Genomic DNA, 25,533 nt, shown 5'->3' with positions numbered 1-25,533 from the left:
CTCCAACTTTTTCCAAATTCCAAAACTTAATCAGTTGACATCTGGCTCAAAACATAAGTTTTGAGGTGTTAGAAGCCCTAACGTCAGTTAAAGTAACTGATAACTTGATATTTGATCAATAGGTCTCTCTCTGTACATATTAAAAAAAAAATCCAAAAGCAAATGGAAATGTTTTGTTTTGTTTTGTTTCTTTTTCTTCTCTTCTGGAAGTACAAATCATATTCCTATACTAGTTTCATACATTTCCATGAAATTCACAAAATTCAAATCACCCTTAAATAAAAATATAGCGGTTCATACCATGACTGCGCAAACTGAAAAACAAGGGTGTTATTTTGTTCCAACAAAGCTGAAGGACAAAAGCAGGGAGAAAGCAGACCACAATAGCAGCAAAAGGAGAGCAGGTGATAAAAACAGATGAGAAAGTAAGAATATACAGAAAAGGGTGGCACAGGTAAGAAGTTATGAGGAACGAGGTAGAGAATAAGGAAAAGAAAATCAATCCCTTCAGCAGCAGGGCTGCTCATCATTCATGGTCATTCACCATGAAACTCACTCAGGCATTATGAAAAGAGCTGAATGCCAAGTTGCCAAATCCCCTGCTATTTAATTAGGATATTTTTGTTTGTTTGAAGATCCAGCTTTTGTATTTTAATGATTATGTGAGCAGCTTAGATTTAATTTTTTAAAAGGCCATTTTTAGCCCTCACCACAGTGCAGAAACATATGAGAACGTTATGTTAGATTGCTCAAAAAGCAGAATACAGGTGAAAATAACAAAAATTCCCCTCAACAATTTTTTTTTTTTCCAGGTTAACTTATGATCTGGACTTCTGATTTTAAAGGCCAGAAATCATTAGGAAACACTCTTCAAAAAAATGTGTGCCTCCCATTGCTGCAAATAAACCCTACAATTCTCATATGACAGATACATGTTTTAGCATGTTTGCTTTGAACATTTGACACTATCTTCCTCTAATGTCTATGGAAATTGCTAGCTGTTGTCTGAAGCTGTCAACAAGCCAAGAGAAATTGTGATATGAACGAAACTTTAAGAAAACAAAGAAAGAATGGCACACTTTCATGACTGCATCTGAGAGCCAAGGACATGCACATTGCTACCCCTCACCAAAAAGGGGTATTTATCCACAGCATAAGCACTAATGCCGTCATCCCTCTTAACATCAACGGTCGGTTGTTGTTTAGCAATGCAGAAGTATTCTGCCATGCAACCAGAGCCAGCCGAACAAAAGCTCCATCTCAAGTAAACAGTGCCAACAGTGATGGAGCTGCCATCAGGAGTCACCCACCTCCTTGCAGCATATGTATCTATATCTCTTCGCAGCTGAATACTAGCCACTTTCCTCAATCTCAAGCATCCAGCAAGAAAGCTGTTTATGTTCAGGCCCCAATTAATGAAACCACTATAGGGAACTAGTAACAAACGGAAAAAATATGCTTGCACAAGTACTTCTACGGCAATGACTAATTAGGCTTTTCCAGCCCTGCTCTGCTGCCCAAAAGCAAGTGCTAACATTCTGTTGGCACCGAGTTTTTTTGTGAGCACTGGGATTTGTTCTCCTCATTCTGAGCTGAACTAAACTGTCACAGATTTGGTGATTTTGGGGTGCCATGCAAAAGCTGGTTTTGGAGAGAGTTTGTCCTGTCTTCACAGAAGGCTGAAAAACGGAAAACAGCTTTTTGTAAATGTTTAATAGTCTATAATGCTACTGTCTATATGTATCCATGCAATAATTGTCGAAACATTTCAAGTTCTAGTGTCTTTTTACTACCTAAATAGAAACTATTAACACATAGGAAACCAAGGCTGCTGAATTAACTTGCTTTTCTGACACATAATGAAAAAAACTTAATTATATTCCTCAAACAGGTAAGCTGCTATTACAGCAAACACTTCTGAAAATACACCGTACCTGAACAACAAGAAAGGTTGCAAAGAAGTACTGCTTTAGATTTTTATAATGCAAAAAGCTATTAGGAGGAATTCAGAACCTGACCCAGGCATGGACTGAATCAGTAGTAGCTTCGCCCTTCACTCAACTGGGTGTAGAGTAAAACCTTTTAGTGATAAATACACGCTTTACAAGAGGACAGAGTGATTACGTGAAGCCAGACAAAACTATCTGGTTGTTCTTTATATGAAGAATTTTTAAGGTTACCAAAAAATCACTTTCTAATTATATCTCACATGAGGTGAACATGAAATGGCACAACAGATTTTAGCACAAGCTGAGACATCAACTTTTAAATACAATCCTGGAAAAACAAAGTTTTCTCACAAGGGCGTTCCATTCATAAACTGTTCTTATTCACCTAAGACCACGTTTCTCTTCTGAGAATTACTGAGGAAACCCACAGTCTGTAGACATATTCATCAGTTCAGTTATGATTTATAGACTGTGCAGAATAGAAAGATTTGACTAATAAGCAGACTTTCAAAAACATCAGTAAATATGTAGGTTAAAAAAAGCTAAAAAATTTTAGACTAATCTGTCTGTGTCCAGAAGTATTCTTCCTCTTGCCTTCTCAATACAGAGCACAGTCCACTGCTGATCGCTCAGAACTAAAATGTTATTTGAGCATTCGCTCCTGGAAGTTCTTTGCTCTCTGAGGGGAGCTAAACTTTTGCAGATTTTGATGATATCAACAGGTTTCAGACACTCTGTGCCTACAAACCAAACCTCACGAGGTCAAAGTATTACTCCCAACGCTATTTAATTATTTACTGAATATAAGAGCTGAGTAAGTGCAAAGAATGACATGTGAAACAGCTTTACTCCTTGATTTTTTATGTCTTGAAACACCAGTACCACTTTGCCTTTGGAAAATCAACTAATGTTCTGGTCTTCCTTGCGTATCAACCATAAAACAGCAAATGTTACTGAAAATTTCCATCAGTTTCTTGACACTTACCCTTCCATATCTGTTGGCATAGGACCCTGTAAGCAAGGAATGGAAAATGATGATTGTCTCATCCAAATCCCAAATGAATACTCTCTGTAAAAAGAGAATCAAATCAATGTGTTCCTCTGTGAAGCTGATACTTGAAATGGAAAGTTAAAATTTGAATCAGTAAGTGCACAAATGAGAAAATTGTATTGAAATGGTTATATATTAAAACCATAGTTTCCTTGCCATTTGTTTTCAGAACTAACAAGTTTTTTCCAGAATAGGGTAATACAATCTGTTAGCTTTTTACTACAATTGCTATTATATCAAATTATTCTATTAGAATAAAACTATAGTTATTGTCAAATACACACAGAAAATGAGATGTACGATGTATTATTTTAAAGCCAGATGTGAGATATAAACTGAAATAAATGAAGAGAAGCCTTTGAAAATTAAATCTTCTGGGTTTGAATTCTATATTTCTGCAAGTCTTACAAAACAAAGTTCATATAACTGCTCTTGAAAATGACTTCTAAAACCAAAATAAAGCAAACTGCTGCTAAGCACTTAAATCCCCTTAATCTATGTTCATTTTTAATGGATTTTAGGCACCTGAAAAATGAAAATTATGAACTTAGATGTTGCATGTGTAAGAATTTATGGCATCAGTAAATAATTCTTTCGCTTACAGCCAATGGAAAATATGTGTTTTAAATTTGTCCTCTGACCACACACAAAATGATATTTTAATGAAAAATAAAGTGTTCGAATACAAGTATTTTAAATCCTGGTGAGATTGTATTTCCCATGATGACAAATGGGCTACGCTTTTGGAAAGGAAAAGTAATGCAGTGTGGACACTCATAGCTGTGGTGTGTCACTGGAGATGTGTTCTCAACACAAAGCATGAGCCACTGAGCACATAGCATGAGAGAACAAAAACCACTATTGTGCTAGAAGTGTCTCCTGTCCAAACGCAAACTTTTCTTTGACTTAGGAAAAGCTTGCTTTTTTTCTTTTTTAATCAAAAGGAGAAAGAAACCCCCAGTATTTTTCAGAGAAAGTAGGTGCTCTTCATGAAGAAGTTTCTTTAGAAGATAAATTCTATCTTCTACAAAAATACTGTTAGGAAAAAAAAGAAAGGGAGCTCCAATGCCACTTTATTTTTGATGTGTAATACTTCTCTCTGCAAAATAATGATAAAAATAGAGTCTGTAACAGGTCAAAGACATCTAATATAATGTACCTCTAGATCAGAGTCAGGTGGTGGTGAAGGATTATTGTTTCTTCTGCCACGTCCACGCGATTTCCCATCTGAACTACGACGCAATCTATCTGAATCTGAATCTTTAATGGGTGTGGACGGACTGTGGATTGTACTGTATTCTGCTGCAGTAAAGAAATGACATTTTTACCTTTCAGTTTAAACTTCAAAATGTTCAACTTACTTGCTTTTTACATGTGACACTAAAACCAGGATGATCACTAAGGAGTCCTAACTAAAATAATTAAATCTACCATGATAAGTGGCAATACTGATACATAAATTAATTAAATCGAGTTCAAGTTATATGTAAAAAGAGATAAATTATTTCAGTAAACAAATAAAAAAGGAGTAAGTAAAAAAAAATCTCCACTCCTTCAAATCATAGAGAAGATCATATCACTTCACAGGCAAGATTAAACTCTAAATGAACAATTGTAAGGGATACCAGCTTTTTTTTAAAGAACATCATTGATTTAATTCTAAGTTTTCAACATGCTTTAAGATAACCATTATGGTGACTGGTAAGAAAAAACATCCAGGTGTGGAAAAAAATAACATACAGAAATTGAAAACTTTTCCAGATTGCTTGGTTGCAGACACTGTACTTTTAGATTGCTACATTTGAGCCAGATGAATAGAATTCTTTCTAAATATGGCATAAAATAGAGTCCTTATTCTCCCAGGGTAAGTTCAATTGATAAGTTTGTCCTGGTTTTGGCTGGGATAGAGTTAAATTACTTCCTAGTGCTGTGTTTTGGATTTAGTATGAGAAGAATGTTGATAACACACTGATGTTTTTAGGTGTTGCTAAATACCCTACTGGTCAAAGACTTTTCAGCTTCCCATGCTCTACCAAGTGCACGAGAGGCTGGGAGGCAGCATAGCCGTGACAGCTGGCCCAGCTGGCCAACGAGGTATTCCATACCATGTGACGTCATGCTCAGTATATCAATGGTAGGCGTGTCCAGGAAGTAGTAATCACTGGTTTTTGGGTATTGCTCGGCAGGTGGTGAGCAATTGCATTGTGCATCACTCATTTTGTATATTCTATTATTATTACTATTACTAATATTATTATTATTATTTATTATTATTATTATTATTTTCCCTTCCTTTTCTGTTCTATTAAACTGTCTTTATCTCAACCCACGAGTTTTCTCAGTCTTACCCTTCCGATTCTCTCCCTGTCCCGCTGTGGGGTGGGCGGGGGGGAGTGAGCAAGCAGCTGTGTTTGGCTGCCTGCCGGGTTAAACCACGACAAAGTTTTAAATATGCATCAACTTTAAGATGAAATTTATAGTATTCTTCAAAGGTCTGCTCAACACTGAACTTTTCCAGTGAGTACCTTCAAGACAGGATACAATTCTTTATAAACAGTATTGTACACTAATTATTATGCTTCAGCAAAATTTATTTACAAAAATATTTACTGTTGTTGAACAGATAGAAAAGAATGATGATTTACATATGTAAGAACAACAAAGGTTTCCTGAAAACATGCTAGGTGGAAGACGTTTTGCTATTCTTAACATCCATAGACTCAGTAACAGTGAAATGCTTGAACATTAACAAAGCAGACACCCAGTATAAATTATCCTTTCTTACTCGTTTAACTAGAAGTACCATACCCCTCAGAAATGCAGCAACACATTTTTAAGTTCTTTTCAAGACTTCCTTTCACAGTTTTAAGTTCACAAGAGAAGACTTTTATTTTGACAGTTATCGTTAATTTTTTTTCCTACAAACCCCTATTTTTGTGAAGGCAACTGGAATTTTCAGCATACGATATATTTATCAATTTCACTTCTCGGTTAACATTAACTACTCTTTAGAGTTCAGTAGATGTGGATATTTGTATCAATATTAATTTACTTTTTAATCAGCCTAGACCATGGCATTCCAGTTTGAACAGACAGGTATACTTGTCACACAAGTGATTCTTTCTCCTAAAAAAACATCCCGTTGAGGTCAAAGGTTAGATTAAGGAGGAGACTCTGGACGTCTGTGTAACACCACATATTCACAATTACTCAAAATAATAACGGCTGCTTGTGCTGAATGAAAGGAAAAGGTCTTGAAGTTCTCATGTTCAGCCTTCAAATCTACACTTAATGGAAATTAGTATATATTATATATTTCACATTATACTCTTACCTAAATATCTCAGGCTACATTAAACAAAGCAGAATAACAATTTAAGATGTAATTCAAGGTAAAAAAAAGAATCTTCAAAAAATACCTAATAGAGTAATTAAGTAGTACCTAAAAGAGTGGTTCTGTGTATGTGCCAAACAACAAAAATCATCCAGCCATGTCAGCCTACATAACTAAAGACAGAGGTTTAAATGTTGAAGATCATGTACATTCCGATAATATACATTTTTCCTATGACAATGTACACTTCAGAATATTTATTTAAACTAATACTTTGAATGCTGATTGCTCTTTCACCTACTGTATTAAAACATAAATAAGAAATCATAACTCAACTAATACAAATTTTCCCAACCTTTTAAACTTAAATGAGTTTGTCTACTATACATTATTTTTATTATTCAAATCCCTAATAAAAAAGAAAAAGAAAAGAAAGAAAACAATGCACAAAAGCTTTGAAATAAATTATAACCCAGTAAAATAATCAGACTGGAATTTCTTCAACAAAAGAAATTAGTATATTGGCCAATGATGTTCTAAATATGTGCACTAAGATTCAGATGTAAGGAAAAATTGCATTTCCTATTGACTAATTGAAATTAGGGTTGCTCTTGGTCTCTGACAGTATTTTTAGGAGTTTGGCTTTAGATCCCAGTTTTTTAAATTCTTCTCACAGATGTGATATGCCTAAAAATTTTAAGTATTAAACTTGAGGTAGTAATAATAATACTAAATAAAATAGGGAACAGATAGCATGGAAAACGTATAAACAAAACTTCATGACAAATAAAACCAAGGAAACCTAAAAGAATGAGCACACAGAGCAGAGCGTGGTGAGGGTGGGGAAGAAAGTCTGTTTGCAAGAGTCATCCAGCTTTCCATTTTTGCAAACACCTTCGTTTAAGTATGCTGCATTCAAAATTTCAAACACAGGGCTGCAAATTTGGGTGGAGGCTCATTTCCATCTCCCCTTCTCAGGTGCAAGTCATCTGTCTGAATGGGCCAGACCCTCACCTGACAGAAAGACTCCCAACCCTACCTCGGGACCCCCAGGCTGGCCGGGCACACCTTAGCACCACCCTACCTCAGGACCCCAAAGTTGGCTGGGCACACCATAGCCCACCCGCTGTACCTGCATCATTCCCAAGAGAGATTCATCTGTCTTGCTCTTACGCATCTCTCCAGGTAATCTACTCTGCTGCTTTAACAGCCACACCATTAGAAACAAAACATACAAATTCAGCATTCATCACAGCAATTTAAGTTCCGTCTGTGAAAGTGGGGAAAAAATTCTTCCCTTCGTGGTATTTGCATGCATTTGAAAACTGTTCTTAGATTCCCTTCGTTGCTAGGTTAACCCTTCCCTGACGATCCTCTTTTCTAGGCTTTGATTATTGCTCTCTATTTTCTCTCCAAACTGGACACAGTAATCCAAAGCAAAGCTGAGCAAAGCTTTACTTCCCATGTCCCGCAGGCTACCCTCCCCTGGACACCACTTGGCAGGGTACAATTTGCATTTTCTGCGATATTTTCAGTAAATGTTAGTTTCAGGAATCCTAGATCATCTTCTGAGGAAGAAGTGGCACCTAACTGGTTGTTTCTCAAAGGCCTGGCCAAATATTGCACATGAACTGAATACGCAACAATGCTAATACCTGGAGCTTCTGAGCCTACTCAGGAGACCAGTCTGTTATGAACAGTGTGACAGGTGGCAGTAACCAAGGGAGGTAACAAGACATAGTGTGCACAAAACTTATTCCATGTATGTAAAGGGAAACCATAGCATGTACTCTTTGGATTCAGGCTGCTCGACAGGGCAGCCTCCATGTGCACGGCTGGGTTACCAGCTCACTGTCCAATGGTCGCTCTCAGGTCCTCATAAGGAAACCCAGTTAAAGAATCCAGTATCCAGCTGAGCCCTGAGCCTTGACAAGCCCAAGCCCTGACAAATTCTGGAGCAAGAAAAACAACAGCGGCTGAGGGTACTCGGTGTGCCACTAATATCTGGAGTACTGAGAGTGGTCCGCAGAGAAAGGTAGAGCCTGGAAGGAGCTGCCAACATTCCCCATCCCACATTTGTGCAGTTCATCATTCCTGCCTAAATGTATACCTCACACCTGCTCCTATTCAGATCACATCTCCATTTTTTGAGTTCTCATCCTGTCTCCAAAGAACTCACAGCCCCTCTCAGCATGGTGTCATCTACATATTTAATAGGCAAACACATTCTGTTCCGTCATCTAAATGATTAATGAAAATGCTGGGCCCAAGGCAGACACTGAGGAATGTTGCTGTAGCCATCCTTCTATTTTAACAGTGAGCTCTCACTGACTTCTCTCTGTACATGGTTTCCTAAACAGCTTCATATCATTCTGCTGTAGTTTCTATAAACTGCTTTAGCCTAGTTTGCTTATAAAAGATTGTTAAGTGAAAAGATTTAACTGTCAGGGCAGGAAAAGCCTTGCTGAAGTCATGCTATATAGCCACAAAACACATTATTCTTATACCCATTATTCTACATTCGTTGATAGGAGGAGGTTAATTTGTTCAACCTCAGCTAACTTCATAGTAACACACATTCTTTAATATTAGCCAAGGGAAATTATTATGTTTCTAAAGCATTGAATTTAATTTTATCCTGTTCCTGAGCATCACAAACACAGGGAAATGCAGGAGAAAACCCAGCCCTCTACAAAATCATGAGCTGAAGAGGGGGTGAGGATCAGCTCTCCACTGCCTGTCCCAATACTAAAGCAAGATCACCAAAGGAAGCTGGCAGCAGCCAGGTTAAACACAAGAAGGAGGAGTTCAGGTAAAAGAATCATAGAATCATAGAATAGTTTGGGTTGGAAGGGACCTTTAAAGGTCATCTAGTTCAACACCCCTGCCATGGGCAGGGACATCTTCAACTAGATCAGGTTGCTCAGAGCCCCATCCAACCTGACCTTGAACGTTTCCAGGGATGGGACATCTACCACCTCTCTGCGCAACCTGTTCCAGTGTTTCACCACCCTCATTGTAAAAAATTCCTTCCTTATATCTAGTCTGAGAAAAAAAAAAGGTAGGAGATTTGTAGTACCTTTTCTCAAAAAATGCCAGGCTCCCAAAAGGTTGCAAGGGTTCAAGAGGAGCCCGGAGACATCCTTGGAAGAGAGGATTTCAGGGGTGCTATGGCCATGTCCGCGCTAGCAGTTGGGTCTGTGGGACCAAACAAGTGGTGGCAACGACCCCAGGCTTCACTGACTGTTTTTGGAAGGTCATTTCATTGTAGGTCCAGCCTGATCTGGTGTCCTGAGCATCCTCAATAGGGGTTGGAAGAATTAGGAGCTGTTCTGGAGGACACCTTCCAGGTTAGTTTTGTCTGGAAGGACTCCAGCTGGGTGCTCTAGGACCGCACTGTTAAGCCAAAGCTCTTAGCTTCAAAACAGACTCCTGCTACAAATTAAAATGCTAATGTAGGCACACCCTAAACATACAAACAACAGCAGCTTTGGAAATCCCCTGAGATGAAAATATCTGGAAGCTGGAAAAGTGCTTAGGGCGAGTTTTATACAAGCTTAGCCTGTCCTCGCTGCTGCCGGGGTGTCTGCTGATGGCCGCTGCGGCAGGCAGGGTATGGGGCCGGTTGATCCGTCGGTCTGGACCACTAAAGCCATTTCTGTGTGTTGCCTACGCCTTCACAAAATTATAATAATATTGTAGTAACAGTTATTCTTCTGCACCCATTAACAGACACGTATAATTTTAGATCTCTTTGCACAGCACCTCTCTGCATTCTGTCCCAGGCTGTCTGACACCAAATGTTGCGGCTTGTTTCTGCTTCACACACTCAGAATTCCCTCTTCTGAACCTTGACCAAGTGTAATAGACCCAATCTTGAATTCTCTAGTCAGTAAGAAAAACATTTTTAACTCAGATTCTATAAATGTATACCTCCTTTTCCAACCTACACATAATTGTGAGGAATAAAATACGTTTTCATTCTGTTTTACCTACAATATATGAACTATACTGTAGCAGACCTTCCCCTGTGCTACAGGGAACCATATTATTGCAGCTTGACATAAAATACCATAAGCATATACTTCCCCGTTTATACATCATCGTGGGCAGTTTTGATGGTTTTGTCACACAGGACAATTTTCCATCATCTCATAAATGAGAATACTTTGATTACTTATGAATAGACAATAGAGCCACAGAGATACCGTTTGCAACACTGTATTCTGTAATTCCTTTCTGTTTGTTACAGAAATCTTGCTAAGTACTTGCTGTATTTTCTTACTATTGATTTCAATGTACTATACAGCAACAATATCAAATGACAAATTTGGGGAAAACTAGCTGTCCCAGAAATCCCCAAATCAAGTCTATCTCTAGGTAAATCTGACTGGGAAGCGTGTGGGTAGAGCTCTTGCTGTTGACAAAGGCATTGCAAATTTCATCAGACTTTTTCCCTACTACACTGAAAGGGTATGCAAAAAGGAGTAAACGCACATTATCAAAGCAATCATATCTCATGTCACAATGTAAATCACATGGATGAGGTGGGTCTAGGATAGCTACTATAGTCAAATGTCTCTGCAAATAGGCACGTACAAATATTTTCCATTTAGATTGTGCCCAGATTAATGGTTTCCCCCCAAATCTTATACTTAATTTCAAATAAAGACCTTAAATCCTCAGGCCAGTGTTATTTCAACTCCTGTATACCAAAATAAGAGTATAAGATACAGGTAGTTTGAATATGTCTGTCTCGTCTTACTTTTGCATAAATAAAGCTAAACACAAAATTTCACTATACAAACTTCTTGCTTTATTGCTTACATAAAACTGGACCAGGATCAAACAATGCGGCAGAATCACATAGGTATTTGAGGATTTTTTTTTTTACTTCTCTATAAAAAATAATTACTACTATTATAGTAGTAAGTAAGTAAAAGTATTAAATAAGCATTGCAAGAAATACAATAATCCCTGCTGACAGGACCATAGAAGGATGTCTTTAGTGCTATTTTGACAACATTTCAGAATCTTCTCCCTCTGAAAAACGAATCTGATGTTTGTCTATTGAGGACTACTAGCATACTATTATGAACTTGACAGAAACCCTCAACAATATGTTAAAAATATTGGCAAAAATGCCAATTTATTTCAAGACTTAGGTGACTTTTTGATTTAGGATTGTATATCCAAAATAATTAAAAACCAGTATACATTAGGTATGTATGACAACAACTACATTAACAAGCTCTGCAGTGGTCCAGAATTTTTTCTCCAACTTTCAATGTTGAAGAAAAAAAGATGAAGCAATCCCATGATGGGCAGATAGTACCTCTCTCCATTGCAGGCATTTCTTCCTTACTCATTATTTAGGGTTTCAAACAATTTGAAATTATTGTTACTATTAATCCTACTAAAAACAATGATGAACATCCTATTTATCTACTAAAAAATCTAATGAAAAGTGCATCAAGTTCTTAGTTCTGTCACGTATCTTGTGACAGTGAGTCAGGCTATATGTTGTTGAATGCAATGCAAAAGAGTTAAAATTTGTACATTGTTAACATAAAAACAGGAGAACAACCATTATGAGAAAAGCAAAACCAGTGCCATACTTTGCCATTCATTATTGCATCCAATCTCATTTCTGTTTTTACAGAATTTTCATTGTGTTTCCTTCCTGTATAAATATATACTCTAGATTTACTCTTCATTTATATTTATGAAAAAGAGCAAACATTAGAACACAAGTAATGTACTGCAAATACGGCAGTATTTGTTTCCATACAGGTATTAGTGAAATGTTGCCTATATAATCTATTTGCTCTGTTTCATTTTCCTGTCTCTAATTTATTGTTATGAAATATGATGAGGAGAAACTGTAAAAGTAGCTTTCCCTTTTGCAATACTAAATGTGATATAGTGTTCAAGGAAAAAGAAGTTTAGTCTTTAAGAGCAAAATGGTGACCCATGGCTGAGAACAATATTTGTTGGCTAGCACAGCCCTTGTGGGGTTTTTAATCTGCATTGTGAAGTATGTGAGTAATATGAAAAAAAATTCCAGTAATATTTTAAGCATACTTATTGCAGAAACCAAGAAAACTGAGAGAGATCAAATCTCAAGAACAATGCAAGTCTCTCTTGCGAGAAACACTGTTTAATAAATTATAAATACAGCATCATATGAAATAGAAGGATAAATTCAGCTTTGTTGACTGCATTTCTAAAATTTACACAAATCAAGATTTTTTTGTTACCAGCTGTGATGATGGAGTTGAAATATTGCAAGAGAAAATTATTAAAGCTTTAGAAAAAGTAGTCATTTTCTACATTAACTCTTAGAAATACAAGTTATGAATGTTCCTCTAATTATTTTAGAATATCAGGGCAGACATAATGGATTGGGGCAAAATTCCATCCGTCCAGGATAAATTTCAACACTGGCCAACAGCAGGTGACTAGGTGAGAAAGCGTAAAAAGGACAGACATATACACAGTGCTAATTCATCCACTGTCTCCAGTGATTTTTTGTGTCAAGAATTTCTTGAATTGAATTTGGTATCTGTGTAAATCCAATCTTTGAGTTTGTTTAAGCAATGCTTGAACTGACATAAACATTTTGCACATCATCCTGCAGCAAGGAGCCGCACAGCTTACCTACATGCAACATAAAGAAATACTTCCTTTTGTTTGCTCTGAACCTACTTCAATGAATTTGAGTATTGGAAGGGAGAGTGAATTTTTGCTCACTAGTCTACTTTTATTATTTTTTATCATTTTAATTATTATTACTTACTACAGCTTACATGAAAAATCAGCAACTCGCTCTTCATACCTGGGATAATCTACTCCTGTATGGATTGAAAGCTCATCCCAGAAGGAACCTAATATTCTGTTGTTATTCTGATGAAAAACATTTTGTTCTGTAAAGCAAAAGTTAGAATTCTACAAGTGGAAAAAAACTTTCAAAATTCTTACTTTTGAACTGAAGCAAAATTTCCAATGAAATCTGAAGCAAAGCACATATTAAGAATTTGAAATGTCATACTAAGATTTATTGTTTTGTTTAATAATTTTCTGATTGTGTCGCTAGCAAAAGTACAGCCTTCTGTTCACAAGAAAATAACATTAATTTGTATGTCTGATTTATGGAGACAGGGACTATCAACCTCTGTGCAATCAAAAGGCTTTGTCATGACTGAGGTACAAGAAATTTTTCAGATCCACAAAGGAAAGAGAAAGAAGAAACACTGAGCATGGAAAATCTCAGGTTCTTCTCTGAGAATCCCTGGACGTCCTGGATTGCATGGCAGAAACTTGCATATTTAACTAGGAACTGTAGGAAACCATAAAAGGATTATTTTATATTTGGACAAGGAATTAAACATATTTTAAGTGAAATTATCTGAGCTTTCTGAGTCTGCAAAACTCTACTAAAAATGTCACAAGAGCACATAATTACTTTCTCTCTTTTCACATGTTTCTTACCAGACTCTTCTGTTTCACTTACTGGCCCAAATTCATAGGAACCACCTACGTCTGCCAAATTATTCTGGTGCCTCTGTAAAGTCTGAATGCCGTTCTGTGCTTGTCCTGGCATAGTTCAGAACCGCACAGATTACATGTTTTTTTTAAATATAGAAGATGTCTAGGGATATCAACATCCAGTAAGTACAGCTGCAATTCAGCAGCTGGAGCCCATCCTACTAAAGGGGTACAGCAGCCTCATGTGATGGCTCTGCACTGCTCCCCACCATCCCTCATATGCAGCGTTCCAGTTATGGCAGAGAATCAGCAGCCTAACTTGACCAGATGTGGCAAAACATCCTACAGAAATCTGACTAATTGTAATTAAAATTTGGTTAGTTTGCTCCTTTGTCCTGTGTTTTTGACCCAGCTGTGAATTTCCTTCTCTCTAATACGCCTTTCACTTGTCCCCACTCCACCAGAATTCCCTTCCTCCACGCTGATTCCTCTTTTCTTTTGACCCCAGCCTTGCTTTATCTTCCGAGCATACTGCGTATGAGCTCAACCGAGGCTTTGCAATAAGCTTCAGCAAGAAGAAAGTAAAAAAATGTACACTGTCCAAAGGGAAATGGCAGGCACAGCACTGGATTCACTGACTGGTCCTCACTTCCCTCCTACCAGGGTTGAAGGTTTGTGAGGCAAGCGAAAGGTTCTCACCTAATTTTAACCTGGGAACCCAACACTGGTATGTCAGCTACCTTACACTGCTCTCATATCAGTGGAGAGGCTTCGGCACCTCAGGATTAAGATTGCAGTTAAACTGAACTCTAAATAGAGGTATTCACCTCTCTCCACTCTATACAGAAGGAGCCTAAATGGGCTTGATCCTAACTTAAATGCATAAAGACAAGTGCGGAAAGATAAATGGGGAAATCTCAGTCTAGCCCTATACCTTCTGCTGACTGCGACCGTATTGGTGAAGAGGAACAGAAAGATGGCTTCCGTTAGCTCCTCCTAATAGAGAGTGGCCCACAGCAGGTACTTTCCTAAACATGTCCCTGCCTGTGGTACAGGCAGCCAGCTCAAGATAACCCCATACCTACATTAAGACTCGCTATTTGCAAACCATTTGAAAGAACTTTTTCAGAATTGTTAAATCAGTAACATAAATATCTCAGGGAAAGGGACGGCAGTCCAGCAATGCCAGAGGAGGTGTGCATATGACCAAGGAACACATCTAAGGGAGCGGTGGTAGGGCACCCACGGATGTACAGCTTTCAATACATGAAAGCATAAACTAGAAGAGGGCTTAAGTGCAGAAAAGCCCACCAACTTCTTTCAAATTTTTTGACAACACTTTCTTAACAAGAGTGTGGAAGATTTGAGGGAGAAAAGAAAACCTTCTTAAAAAGGAATTGATAGAAAAGTTCTGTCCAGGCTTACAGAGCACAGAAAACTATTTAAATAAGAAGACAGCCTTTAAACCACTCAGTTTGAGCTTGGGAAAAATGTACCTCCTCTCTCCGTGTATGTGTTTACTGTTGCTTTTAGGTAGTATCAACTACTTTAAAAAAATATATGCAAAGATTTTGCAAAAGATCAAGACCCAGATGATACAACGATTCAATTTTAGTATCTTAGAAGCTAAAACTTGATCACATTTGGTTTTTGGGGTAAGAGGAATTTACTGCTTCCAACTTAAAAAGAAAAGCAAAAAACCCACAAGAAAACAAAACCAAAAAATTAAAAACAAAGTGAAAACCAGAGTAATTATGCGTACTCCAATACACATCCATATATTCTAAAAGCCGCAGACTCCAATATGCATTCATATATTTAGAAAGATTCCTTTCTCAAATACATTGCACACACATGTGATCTTGTGTATATAAACACACACACCAGCTGTATTTTCTTCCCTACTTACTTTCAGCAAGTGTATCAAAAGAGACCACACTGCATATGTTTTCTTCAGGTACATACTCATGGAGAAAAGCAGGAGAGTCCTAGCAAATTATATTAAAGCTCACATTGCACAAGCAAGATCAGTCCCATCAAGTACTTCAAGAAAACTAAAAACAACCTCCCTCAACAAAACTGTAAAACAAAACCTCCTGATAACATTGCCAAATCATAGCTGCTTCTTACCCATTACTGAGAAACATATCGGTAACCTTGGACTTTCTCTCTGACAGATTTCAAACTTCTGCCATCTACTAACTACTGACATGCTTGAACTGTTAAAAAATGTTTGTTTGTTTTTTTTTTTAATAATGGGAAAAGTATTTTTCACCTCTCATTTCCAAAAACAGCTGGAGCAGTTTGGCATAAATGTTCAAAAAATATTTCAACTAGTAAAGGATTGCCAAATTCCAGCAAGAAAGGTAAAACGACTGGGAAGAAGGACAAGCCACTGAAAATCTTTTCTTAAAATGGAAACACTTGTGCAATTTCAACTCCCCATTACAAGCATTATTACGTCCTCCAAAAGTGAAAAACACAAAAGCTCTCTTTCAAGTGGACAGTTGGGCTATGGTCTGAAGGCCTCTCGATTTCAGTCTTACTTAGGAAAAATCAAAGGAGTTTATCTTAATGCAGATAGAGCTTAAAAGCATCAGGTTCCGGTTTAGTGTAAAGACCTTCCCATATCCTGCAATTTTTAACACAAGCATTTTATAAATAAATACAAACAACTTGTATTTCGGACAAGCTTTAAACTTTTACTGAGCCTTTTCTTCAAACTTTTTCTTTAGTCTATTTTCTGTTAGAATCTGTGCAAGATGTGCCACAGGCTCAGGATCAAGAAATTAAAAAAAAAAAAAAAAAATCAATGACTACACACACACAAAAAAAATCCAATTCAACCCCCTTTCAACTTACAAAAACGTGCTTCATAGGGACCATAAAATCCATGTAATTACCTGCTGCAGGATCTGTAACCGCTTGACTGGTGATGCCAGATGGTGGTTCCTGAAGCTGGTATGTTGCATTTGTGGAGGGTGTTGTTGGGCTGGTGTTGCTGTTTGTCATGTAATGTGAAGGATATGGTGAGCTATTATAATACTGTGCATATTGGCCCTGGCCAAAACTGGGATAAGAGGGATATTCCTGCAAGACAAAAAAGCAACTGAATAGTCCATCAAAGTGTTGCTACTTTTTAGTATAAATTCCAAAATATAACTACAAACACATGTCAGACTTTCAGCACGTATGCTTCCTGGACTGGATGCTGTAGGACCTAAAGCTGCAAGGCAGTAAAACAAAATCTAAATTACACATAATTTAGTATGTCTTCTCATACAAATAGTTTATTAGGCACACTACTGAAGATGTGTGAATAAGAACACCAAACCCAGACAATTAGTTCTGTTATTGGAAGATGATGAATTGAAGAAAAACATTTATAAACATTAGTTTAGCTTGAAATTATGTTAATTTCATTCAAAAAGCTAGTTAACTGTTACATTTTTTCAGTGGATGATAATTCTAAGTTTGCCAAAGTTTCCTTGACTCCTATTTACAAATTTACCTGCTGTGAACTATTAAATCCAGTAGAATTTGTCAGTGAATTATTTCCTGCATAAATTCCTGATGATGTTGTAAAACTGCTGCCTGAAATGAAATGAAAAATTATGTGAATTACTAAAACACAGTATCGGAAAATAACTTCCATCATGTGATCATATCATAAGGATATGGCTTATTTGTAATATTTCCCATATGTTGACTGATTTGGTTGTCATCATATCTATAACATGTTAATATAGGGAAAGTGATAATTCATTGTTCCTACACCCTGTGTTTCATTAATGCAATAAAAAGAAAAACTTGAAATTTAGACAGGAATTTGGAGCCATCTCGGGTCTAACTGAATATTAGGCTACCCCACCCCTCTGAATAATCCCCACCGTTGTGGAAGTAATAAGGGTTTCTTCATTTTCAGTTTTTGTTGAACAATAACTGCGAGCCTCGTCCCGAGAGATGCCGTCTCCCCTCACTGAAGCCCAGTGGCTCCGTTTCTCCTACCACCTTCGAGAACCAGGACCTCTCCCCTCCCTGAGCCTCAGTGCCCGAAGGAACAGCAAAAGCCATAACTCCCTGCTCCGAACAGCTCAGCCTGACTGCGAAGCTATTAGGATTTGCTAATCGATCATAGACAGCCTCAGGCCGCAAACCTTTTTCTTTTTTGATAGTCTACCAGGCATGACACAAGGGAAAAAAAGTACCTCTCTGAGAAGGGAGACCCAAGATTGAATTTAGCCCAGAGACTGAATTACCGCCTTCACCTCCCTCCTCCCCTCATGAGCCACCAAAAATAGACAGATGGGGCTCTTGTTTAATACCTAACCCGAGAAGCTATTCCACTAAAAGGGCAGCAACCCCCTTTCAGCTGTTTTGCCCTCGCTGGTTATAACCCGGGAGTGACACAGCCACCAGCTGAGACATATGGATGCACAGGGTGAAGCTACGTAAGCCACCAGAAAGTCTGTAATGAGGCAACCTATTGAACTCATCCAGCGGGAGAGCACCAGCCAGCGAAGAGCTCGCATTAAAGGCCTCCCTCGCCACTGAAATCTGCCTTAGTGCAGAGATATACCGAGACCTTGGGAGCAAAAGCTGGCAGGTGAGCAAAGGAGGCAAAGAGGGATGGAAGTCAACAGGGAGCCAGGCGTACAGATGCACCAATCCTCTGATGTACCCGACACAACTCAATTATCAACCAAATCCTGTGCAGCGGTTACTCACTGGGAAAAGCGACATTTCTTGCAAGTCCAAACAGTGAGGAATGCAGGCAGGGCTGCTTGCTTAGTACAACCCCTAAAGGGCATTTGTGAGTTATTTACTTTTTTAAACAAACAAAAAACCCCAATAGGTAACCTAGCTATAAGAAGTCAGAAGGAAAAAATATTTAAATGCTTTGATTGCAAAAGTTACTAAAAACGCACACAAGTGAAGCCTCAAAGTAGATGTGAAGTATGTCCAACAGTAATGGGAGTAAAAGATGAAGCTTAAACTTAACGTGTGATAATGACTGTAAACACTTCTCTTGTATTTGGTATTAGTGCAAAAGCTCTGTGGTTGTTGATAGATGCTACTAATCCTGTGAACTAAAATCAAATTACTTCAGCAGAAGAGTTGACATCCAAGTTTAGCAGATAGTACAGATAAACAGTACTAATGAGAAAAACATGTTGTTTTAAATTTAATTTAAAATTGGAAAACAGATGTTATTTTTTATTATAACAAACCCCAGAGCCAAAATACAGCTGAAAAATATTTTAAATTGCAAAACTTTGAAATGCTATTTTATTTCTAAGAGTGCTTTGGCTGGAAGAATGTAAGTCATTGTGTCTCTTTTTATTTCTGTAGCTATTTCTGAGTGATGCAGTAATGAATTCAAATACAAGTTTTATAGGTGCATGGTTTGAACCATTCTGAAAAGATATAAAAGACCTCTCATAGTTGTAAGAAGGAAAAAAAAACACCAAACATTTTTTTGACGAATACATTATCTTTCCACAGAAAATTTGGCAAATAATTTGCAAGAGCAAATGAGAAAAGTAATTACATGCCAGCCAGCATCTCTCCTTCTCAGACAAAGACACACACATACTAACACGCAGATCTCTCCCTTTCATCTCATGGTCAGTGCTGGCTCCTATGGAGGAGGGGTAGGGGTCTCCTAGACCGTAACAAACATGAAGCAGGTTTCTCAGAAACGGCTCTGTGGGCCACCCAGAACTACTGGCCTAAAGTTGTTTTTAAAATACTCCAATTTTGCCATTTGTTTTTTAAATAATCAGCCGCAGCACGGCATAGAGCTGCTGTTCCAGACTTAGCTGAGCAAACACAAAAATAAGAATCTTTACAAAACGCACGAGACTTACTGCCCCAAGTTCGCCCGCTACGTAGCTTTAAAATGTGATAAAAGCTGTAAATTGCAGGTCAAAGGTCTCTTTTGCAAAGAGCGCGGACCCACATTAAAGCTGGGAATCCCAGTCAGCGTCGGAAGACGGCCGGACCCTGCTGGGACCAGGGCGCGGGCTCCAGGCGCGGGGCTCGCCCCCGTGCCACCGCGAGGCGCAGGATGCGGTCCTCCCCTGTGTATTTGCCACAGAAGTCCATTTGCTTTCCTAGCTCCGTCTCCTTGCCATGGGCTATGTCTATCATCAGGGTACAATGTATGTGGCAGAAGTTTAGTGCGGCTCTCCTGGGAAAGCCTAAGACGGCCAGATGGGCTATTTAAACTCAAGGTTTCTTCCGTTTGCTTACAGTGTTTAAAAATCCTTGGCAAACTTCCCCTTGTTGTCCTAGTAACTGCTTAGCCATCCAGCACAATATTTTTATACTGTATAATAATAACCGAATACCTTAACGTTTACTTTTTTATGGATGAATTCCCAAACCAATTGGTTAGTATATTCTCAAACATCACAGTCTTGGTAACTAAAACAATGCTGGTGCTCATCACAGATCTAGTACCCTTCCAGCGGTAGGATAGTCGGGTGCAGGGTAAAAGCCAGGCTTTTATCACAATCAAAGGATACTCAAGAAGACAGTTGCAAATGGAGCTCTTCCCTTGGCGTTTCCCCCAGCCCTTCTCCACACCATTTATCCTCACTGAGCGATCCTTATAACTCTGCCAATATAGGAACAACGGCCCATTCCCACAGCCATTAGTCATGTAATGCTCTTTCAACATCTATGAAGCAACTTATATGAAAAACAGCTTAAGGAACATACTCATTAAAGTAAGGGCGGGGGGAGTGGGGAGAGGGGGCAGCAGAACCGCCTAGGTCCTCCTCCCACCCTCTCCCCTCCGCACCCCCTGTTATAGGGATGATAAATTTGTAACAAACAAAAATCCAGTTACCAGAATAACCTTAGCAAGGAGTCACAGGCAGCGATTTTCCTCATCATTTTCCAAAGTTGGCAGCCTCTCCCTCCGCTATTGTTCGGTGACTAATCACGCTGTAATTTTAGCAGGGTCAGGAAAAGCACTGGGTTTAATTGGCTGCACACGCACTGTGAGGCAGCGCCTTTACGTTGCAGGGAGACATTCACCCCAGGGAGAGGAACCAGAATAACTCCAAAGCTTTCGAGCACGAGATAACCCCAATCAGGGAGCATAAGCACGGCAACTGCAAGGCCGCTAGGAAATGCCCTTTACTGCAGGCAAGAATGCCAGCAGGGCCCCGAACACGCTGTCATGTAACGCTTGGTTGTGAAGTAGGTTGTGGGATCCATTATCTCCATTTAGCAGCTCAGCAGCCGCACACAGGAGATGAAGAACGGCTATTGCAGGCTATGACAAGGCTGAGGCTGCAGCCTGCCCATATACTGCTAGAGGGGAAAGGGAGAATAAACTCATTTCCCTCTCTGGAGGTTTCTGCACAAACAACTGAACAGCAGCAGGACTACCCCCGTCTCCTGTCAAGAGAATCAATTTTGTCCTTTAATAATAGTTGAAACTATGAATAGGTTCTCCTTCCAAAATTAAATGAGGAAAGGGAAACAAATGTTCCTGTTTACTTTTAACATCTGTTCAATCAAAAGGAAGAATTAAGCCAATTTAAAGTTGTTTCAAATTCAAAAGTTAGCCTCATGAAAACATTAAAAAGACATATATTCTCATGTATAGTATAGATATATACTGTCAACATTTAACTGCAAGAAAGACCTGTTCAGCAATGTCATTCTTTTCTACTTAGCTTCTAACAACTCCACCAATATTTTCATTTGAAATGTTCTTCTTATTTCCATTCTTATGGTCTGTAAGGTTTCTGTAGGAGACCAGTCCTTCCCTCATCCATCCATACGCCGTGCTGTTCATGAGCACAACAGAAATGACATAGACACCACAGGGACCCCAGACTCTCCTACTCTGACCTGTGGCTCTTCCACCCAAGCCAGACTGTCAGCGATCTGCTGCCTTCCAAGGGTAGGCAGCTCTCAGCCCAAGCACGGCACAGCTGGAGCACAACCCAGGCTCAGACTCCCTCCTCCCTCAGCCCTGTGGACAATACGATCATGAAATCAATGCCTCTGACCCTCCTCTTGTTAGAGCTTCATAACTGGGTCATTCTTAACACACTTCTTTTGCAGAATATTTTTAGATCCTCGGCTTTCAATGTGTACAGCTGAAATGCTTTCCAAGACCTTACTGTTCCATCTCTTGACAACTGCTACCCTTTCATGACCTTGACAATTCTGATCTTATACACATCTTGCATGTCGCAGAAAACAAAGCAATACCCTTTATGACAGACCTCTATGTAGTCCATCAACTGAGTCCTAGCCTTGCTCTACTAATGCCAGAATTCACTACTTACTCTTAGAATTTTCCAACAAGCACTCTCTCACATTATCCCATGCTGCTCCCCCTTTCCTCCCTCCATCGAATGAGTTTCCCATAGACATCTGCAAAACTACTTTGTTGTCCTCCCTAAATCCCTTTTTATTGACATCCCTGTGCTCTGTATCTTACAAAAAAACCCACCTTTAGAGCTGTTAGATAACCAATATGGGGTGACAACTGTTTATTATGCCTAAACTGGGTCAGCTTTATTGTTATATTGGGCCCTAATAAGCCTCCAACTACTATGGGGACTATATTTTCATTTGGCTGTATAAGTTAGCACAACAGGATCCTGATACATGACTGTGGCATGGAGGCACTACTGAAATAGAAATTATGGGCAACACAGGCATGATTTTTCAATAACTCTATTTCCTAGCGACCATGAATTATCAGTTCCTTAAAAGCTGGGATGTCGATCCAGGAGTTCCTCATAGCTGCTGCTGGCAAGCATTTTGAGCTCTCTCCTACAGAGAGGTAGGGTTTTTTCCAGAGGGGGGGTATGTGTGTTTGGTTTTTTTAGTATGGCTATCTGCAGAAAGCAAAACCAATAACCTGGTTATGATTGTATTTACTCCAATGAGTAGAAGATTACCTCTATTCAGCATGTAGATGAAAGTCTGCATACTACTCTTATACTATCTTCCTCTTACTTGTCAGAGAACACTACAAGTAAGCAATACTTCAGATGTCAGATGGTCGCTTCTGCCCTACGGAGCTACTCAACACACAGTTCAAAAGAGGATTTTAAAAAAACCCCAAAACCCATCTCTCTTGTGTCTGAGCGAAGGACTGGATCAATACATCCTTAAAGCCGTGGAACAAAAGCAAAACCTCGTTCACTTGGTCTCTGAAAGCACTTCTGCCTCCAGACGTTTCATGGAGCGTTTACATGATGGCACAGAGTTTAAATGGAGCATGATAATAATAAAGAGAGCTGCTAAACTTTTAAAAAATGTAGTCCAATTCTGTGAGTGATCACTTATTTCAATAATTCTAAAATCTGCAACACACCTGATTTCAACGTCAAATTCAGGGGTGAAAAGTTCTGCAGCAGACATCCAAAATTAGCTATTTGTAGTAAACAAAGTTTTTTTAAAATATCCCTTAAAGTGGTGAAAATCCCGAATCAGGCACACCCAGCGACTTCCCGATACAGAAGGGGAAAAAGGAATTGGGAGAACAAGGTGGAAAGATATTAAGTAAACTGAACAGATAAGTAAGGCTACAAAATATAATTGATAATAATAGCCCGCACATACAAAGACTTACAGCTTTTAAATAGACTTCAAAGAAACAGACTTCAATCATTACTTAGCTACCTCCACAGCTGCAGTAGGTATTTTTGTCTTCTTCTCCCTCCCCGAACACACTCAGGTGTCAAATTATATTTGGCACTTCCTAAATTCATAATCCTGACACGTTTTCCAGGACTCGCTTTGTCACATTCACTATTTGTTAAACTATTGCTATTCGGAGATACAGTTTTACTGTAATAACACTACAACACTTCACTATTTAAAAATTAATGAAGCAAGGGATATTCCAAACTGCTGAGAGCTGGCCCGTCGCTGCTCTCAGCAAAGGCGATCATCACTTCAGCTCCAACTGCAATAACATCAGAGGCAAGTGCTCGAGCAAACATTCATTTTTATCCTAGGAATGTAAAGAAATAAGGGGAAAAAAAACCCCCGTGACATTAACTATATCTAATTAAGGGTAATATCTGTTTATACAGACCTTGCATCTGGTAGCTATAGGGAGCCTGTCCAGGTTGAGGAGTGCTAAAGCCAGCACCGTAGCTTAGAAATCCTGTCTGTCCAGGTGACTGTGACTGTGCCAATCCACCTTCTGTCTTGATGCCTGCCCACAATGCACCTAAATCAGTTAGTGACAGCAAATCTATTTGTTCATATTCAAACAGGGATGGAAAATAAAATCACTTAATTAACAGCATTTATAACATATACCTACTACTGCATGCATGAGAGAACGAATATCGAGAGCATGCACAAATGAACAGGGTAAGGGCAGTCTAAAAGCACACATAAAACTGAAGTTCACCAGGGAGAGGTTAAATTCAAAACTGTGGTTCCAATAACTGCAAAAGAAATTTATACATGAACAGGAAGTTGCATTATTCCTTTTTTCCTTTCCTGCCAGAGGCTAACTTTTCCATATATTCATGACATTTCACAGAGGTAGATTAGCAACTTTATATGATTTTAATGAAGCATAGCATAGCCAAGCTCTCCTGCCATCCACCCATTAATGACATAACTGAGATTTGCATTGTATAATATTCCTACATGAAAATTACATGGCTCTGAGTGCAATGGCTTTCTAAGGAATTAGAAGTGGATAAAGAGAACTAGCAGCATTAAGTGTAATGATGATTTTCAAAGCTAATTAGACACTACAGGAGGCATTCAGTCTTTTAACAAATAAACACCTAAGAGACAGGAACTATTCCTGAAGCAATCTCCCAAACTGGGAAAAACATAGCAGAGTCATTAATCTGCACTGACAGGGAAATCCATTACACATCACATTACCCTCTCATTTCCAAATTTAGTAATAAAAGAATCCGAAGTCCAATTAAATGAATGACTTGCCTCCCAACTTCAGTGATTCTTCCCCCCAATTTGTAAGGCAACAAGCAAGTAAATATCAGCAAGTGAAACTGAGGAAATGCACACAATTCAGCCTCTGTCTCTTAGTTTTAATTATAAGGTTGTCCCAACATGAACTACCATTTAAAAATAATTATAGCCAAAGCAATGGAAAAGTAATACAATACTCTTAGGTTTCACTGTGGCATTCAGTGATACCTCATTGTTCAGAAACCACCATTATTTGAACTGAATTAACTAAGTGTGAATTAGTAACATTCCTTTGAAAATGACTGTTAATCTAAGTCCATTTCCTGGTTGGATTTTTTTTTTTAAAATATTCAACAACGTTTGAAGGTAGGAGAGGGCTGAGAAGTTACTGTGTTTGCAAAACTTCAATATCTCCCTATATATAAATGACAGTGTATTTTCTTCTGCCATTTAAATCATTATTTTTCAACTGCTGTCATTAATTACCCTTAATTCCTTCTGCCAGACCAGCTAACTGCCAGACTAACCCTGTTTGCTTGGTTTTCCCTGATGCTTACTTGCTGCTTCCGTTTCACGTTACAATTAAACAATGACAATGACGAATCTGACACCTCGTTTCCAAGGGGAAACTCCTGCTATGGATGTTTTGGTATCAGCGATTCCTACTTGTTGTCTGTTTAAGGACTTCTGAAAAGCTGATTAAATATTGCTTAGAGAAAGTTTAGCTAAATCAAGCACTACATTTCTAGTCCACCTTTAACGGCCTG

The 25,533-nt window shown here is 38.6% G+C and overlaps 1 protein-coding gene across 7 annotated transcripts in view; it reads right to left on the bottom strand.

Annotated features, from left to right (window-relative positions):
• Positions 1-25,533, bottom strand: part of EYA1 (EYA transcriptional coactivator and phosphatase 1) — an 83,667-nt gene that overhangs the window by 40,125 nt on the left and 18,009 nt on the right. For 2 of the 7 annotated variants that reach the window (XM_075141668.1, XM_075141664.1), the window contains 5 exons: positions 23,904-24,041; positions 17,334-17,416; positions 16,726-16,912; positions 4,160-4,302; positions 2,935-3,018 (listed from right to left, as the gene is read on the bottom strand). In XM_075141668.1, the coding sequence (XP_074997769.1) occupies positions 2,935-3,018; positions 4,160-4,302; positions 16,726-16,912; positions 17,334-17,416; positions 23,904-24,041 (635 nt within the window). Of the gene's footprint in view, positions 1-2,934; positions 3,019-4,159; positions 4,303-7,381; positions 7,389-16,725; positions 16,913-17,333; positions 17,417-23,903; positions 24,066-25,533 lie in introns of all 7 variants that reach the window. The other 5 variants (XM_075141670.1, XM_075141671.1, XM_075141667.1 and 2 more) reach the window with 4 other exon arrangements.

This window comes from Calonectris borealis, chromosome 2 (genome assembly GCF_964195595.1).
Source record: "Calonectris borealis chromosome 2, bCalBor7.hap1.2, whole genome shotgun sequence".
NCBI classification, from domain to species: Eukaryota; Metazoa; Chordata; class Aves; order Procellariiformes; family Procellariidae; genus Calonectris; species Calonectris borealis.
Note: the sequence above shows the minus strand (reverse complement) of the source record. Positions and strands in the feature narration are given on the sequence as shown.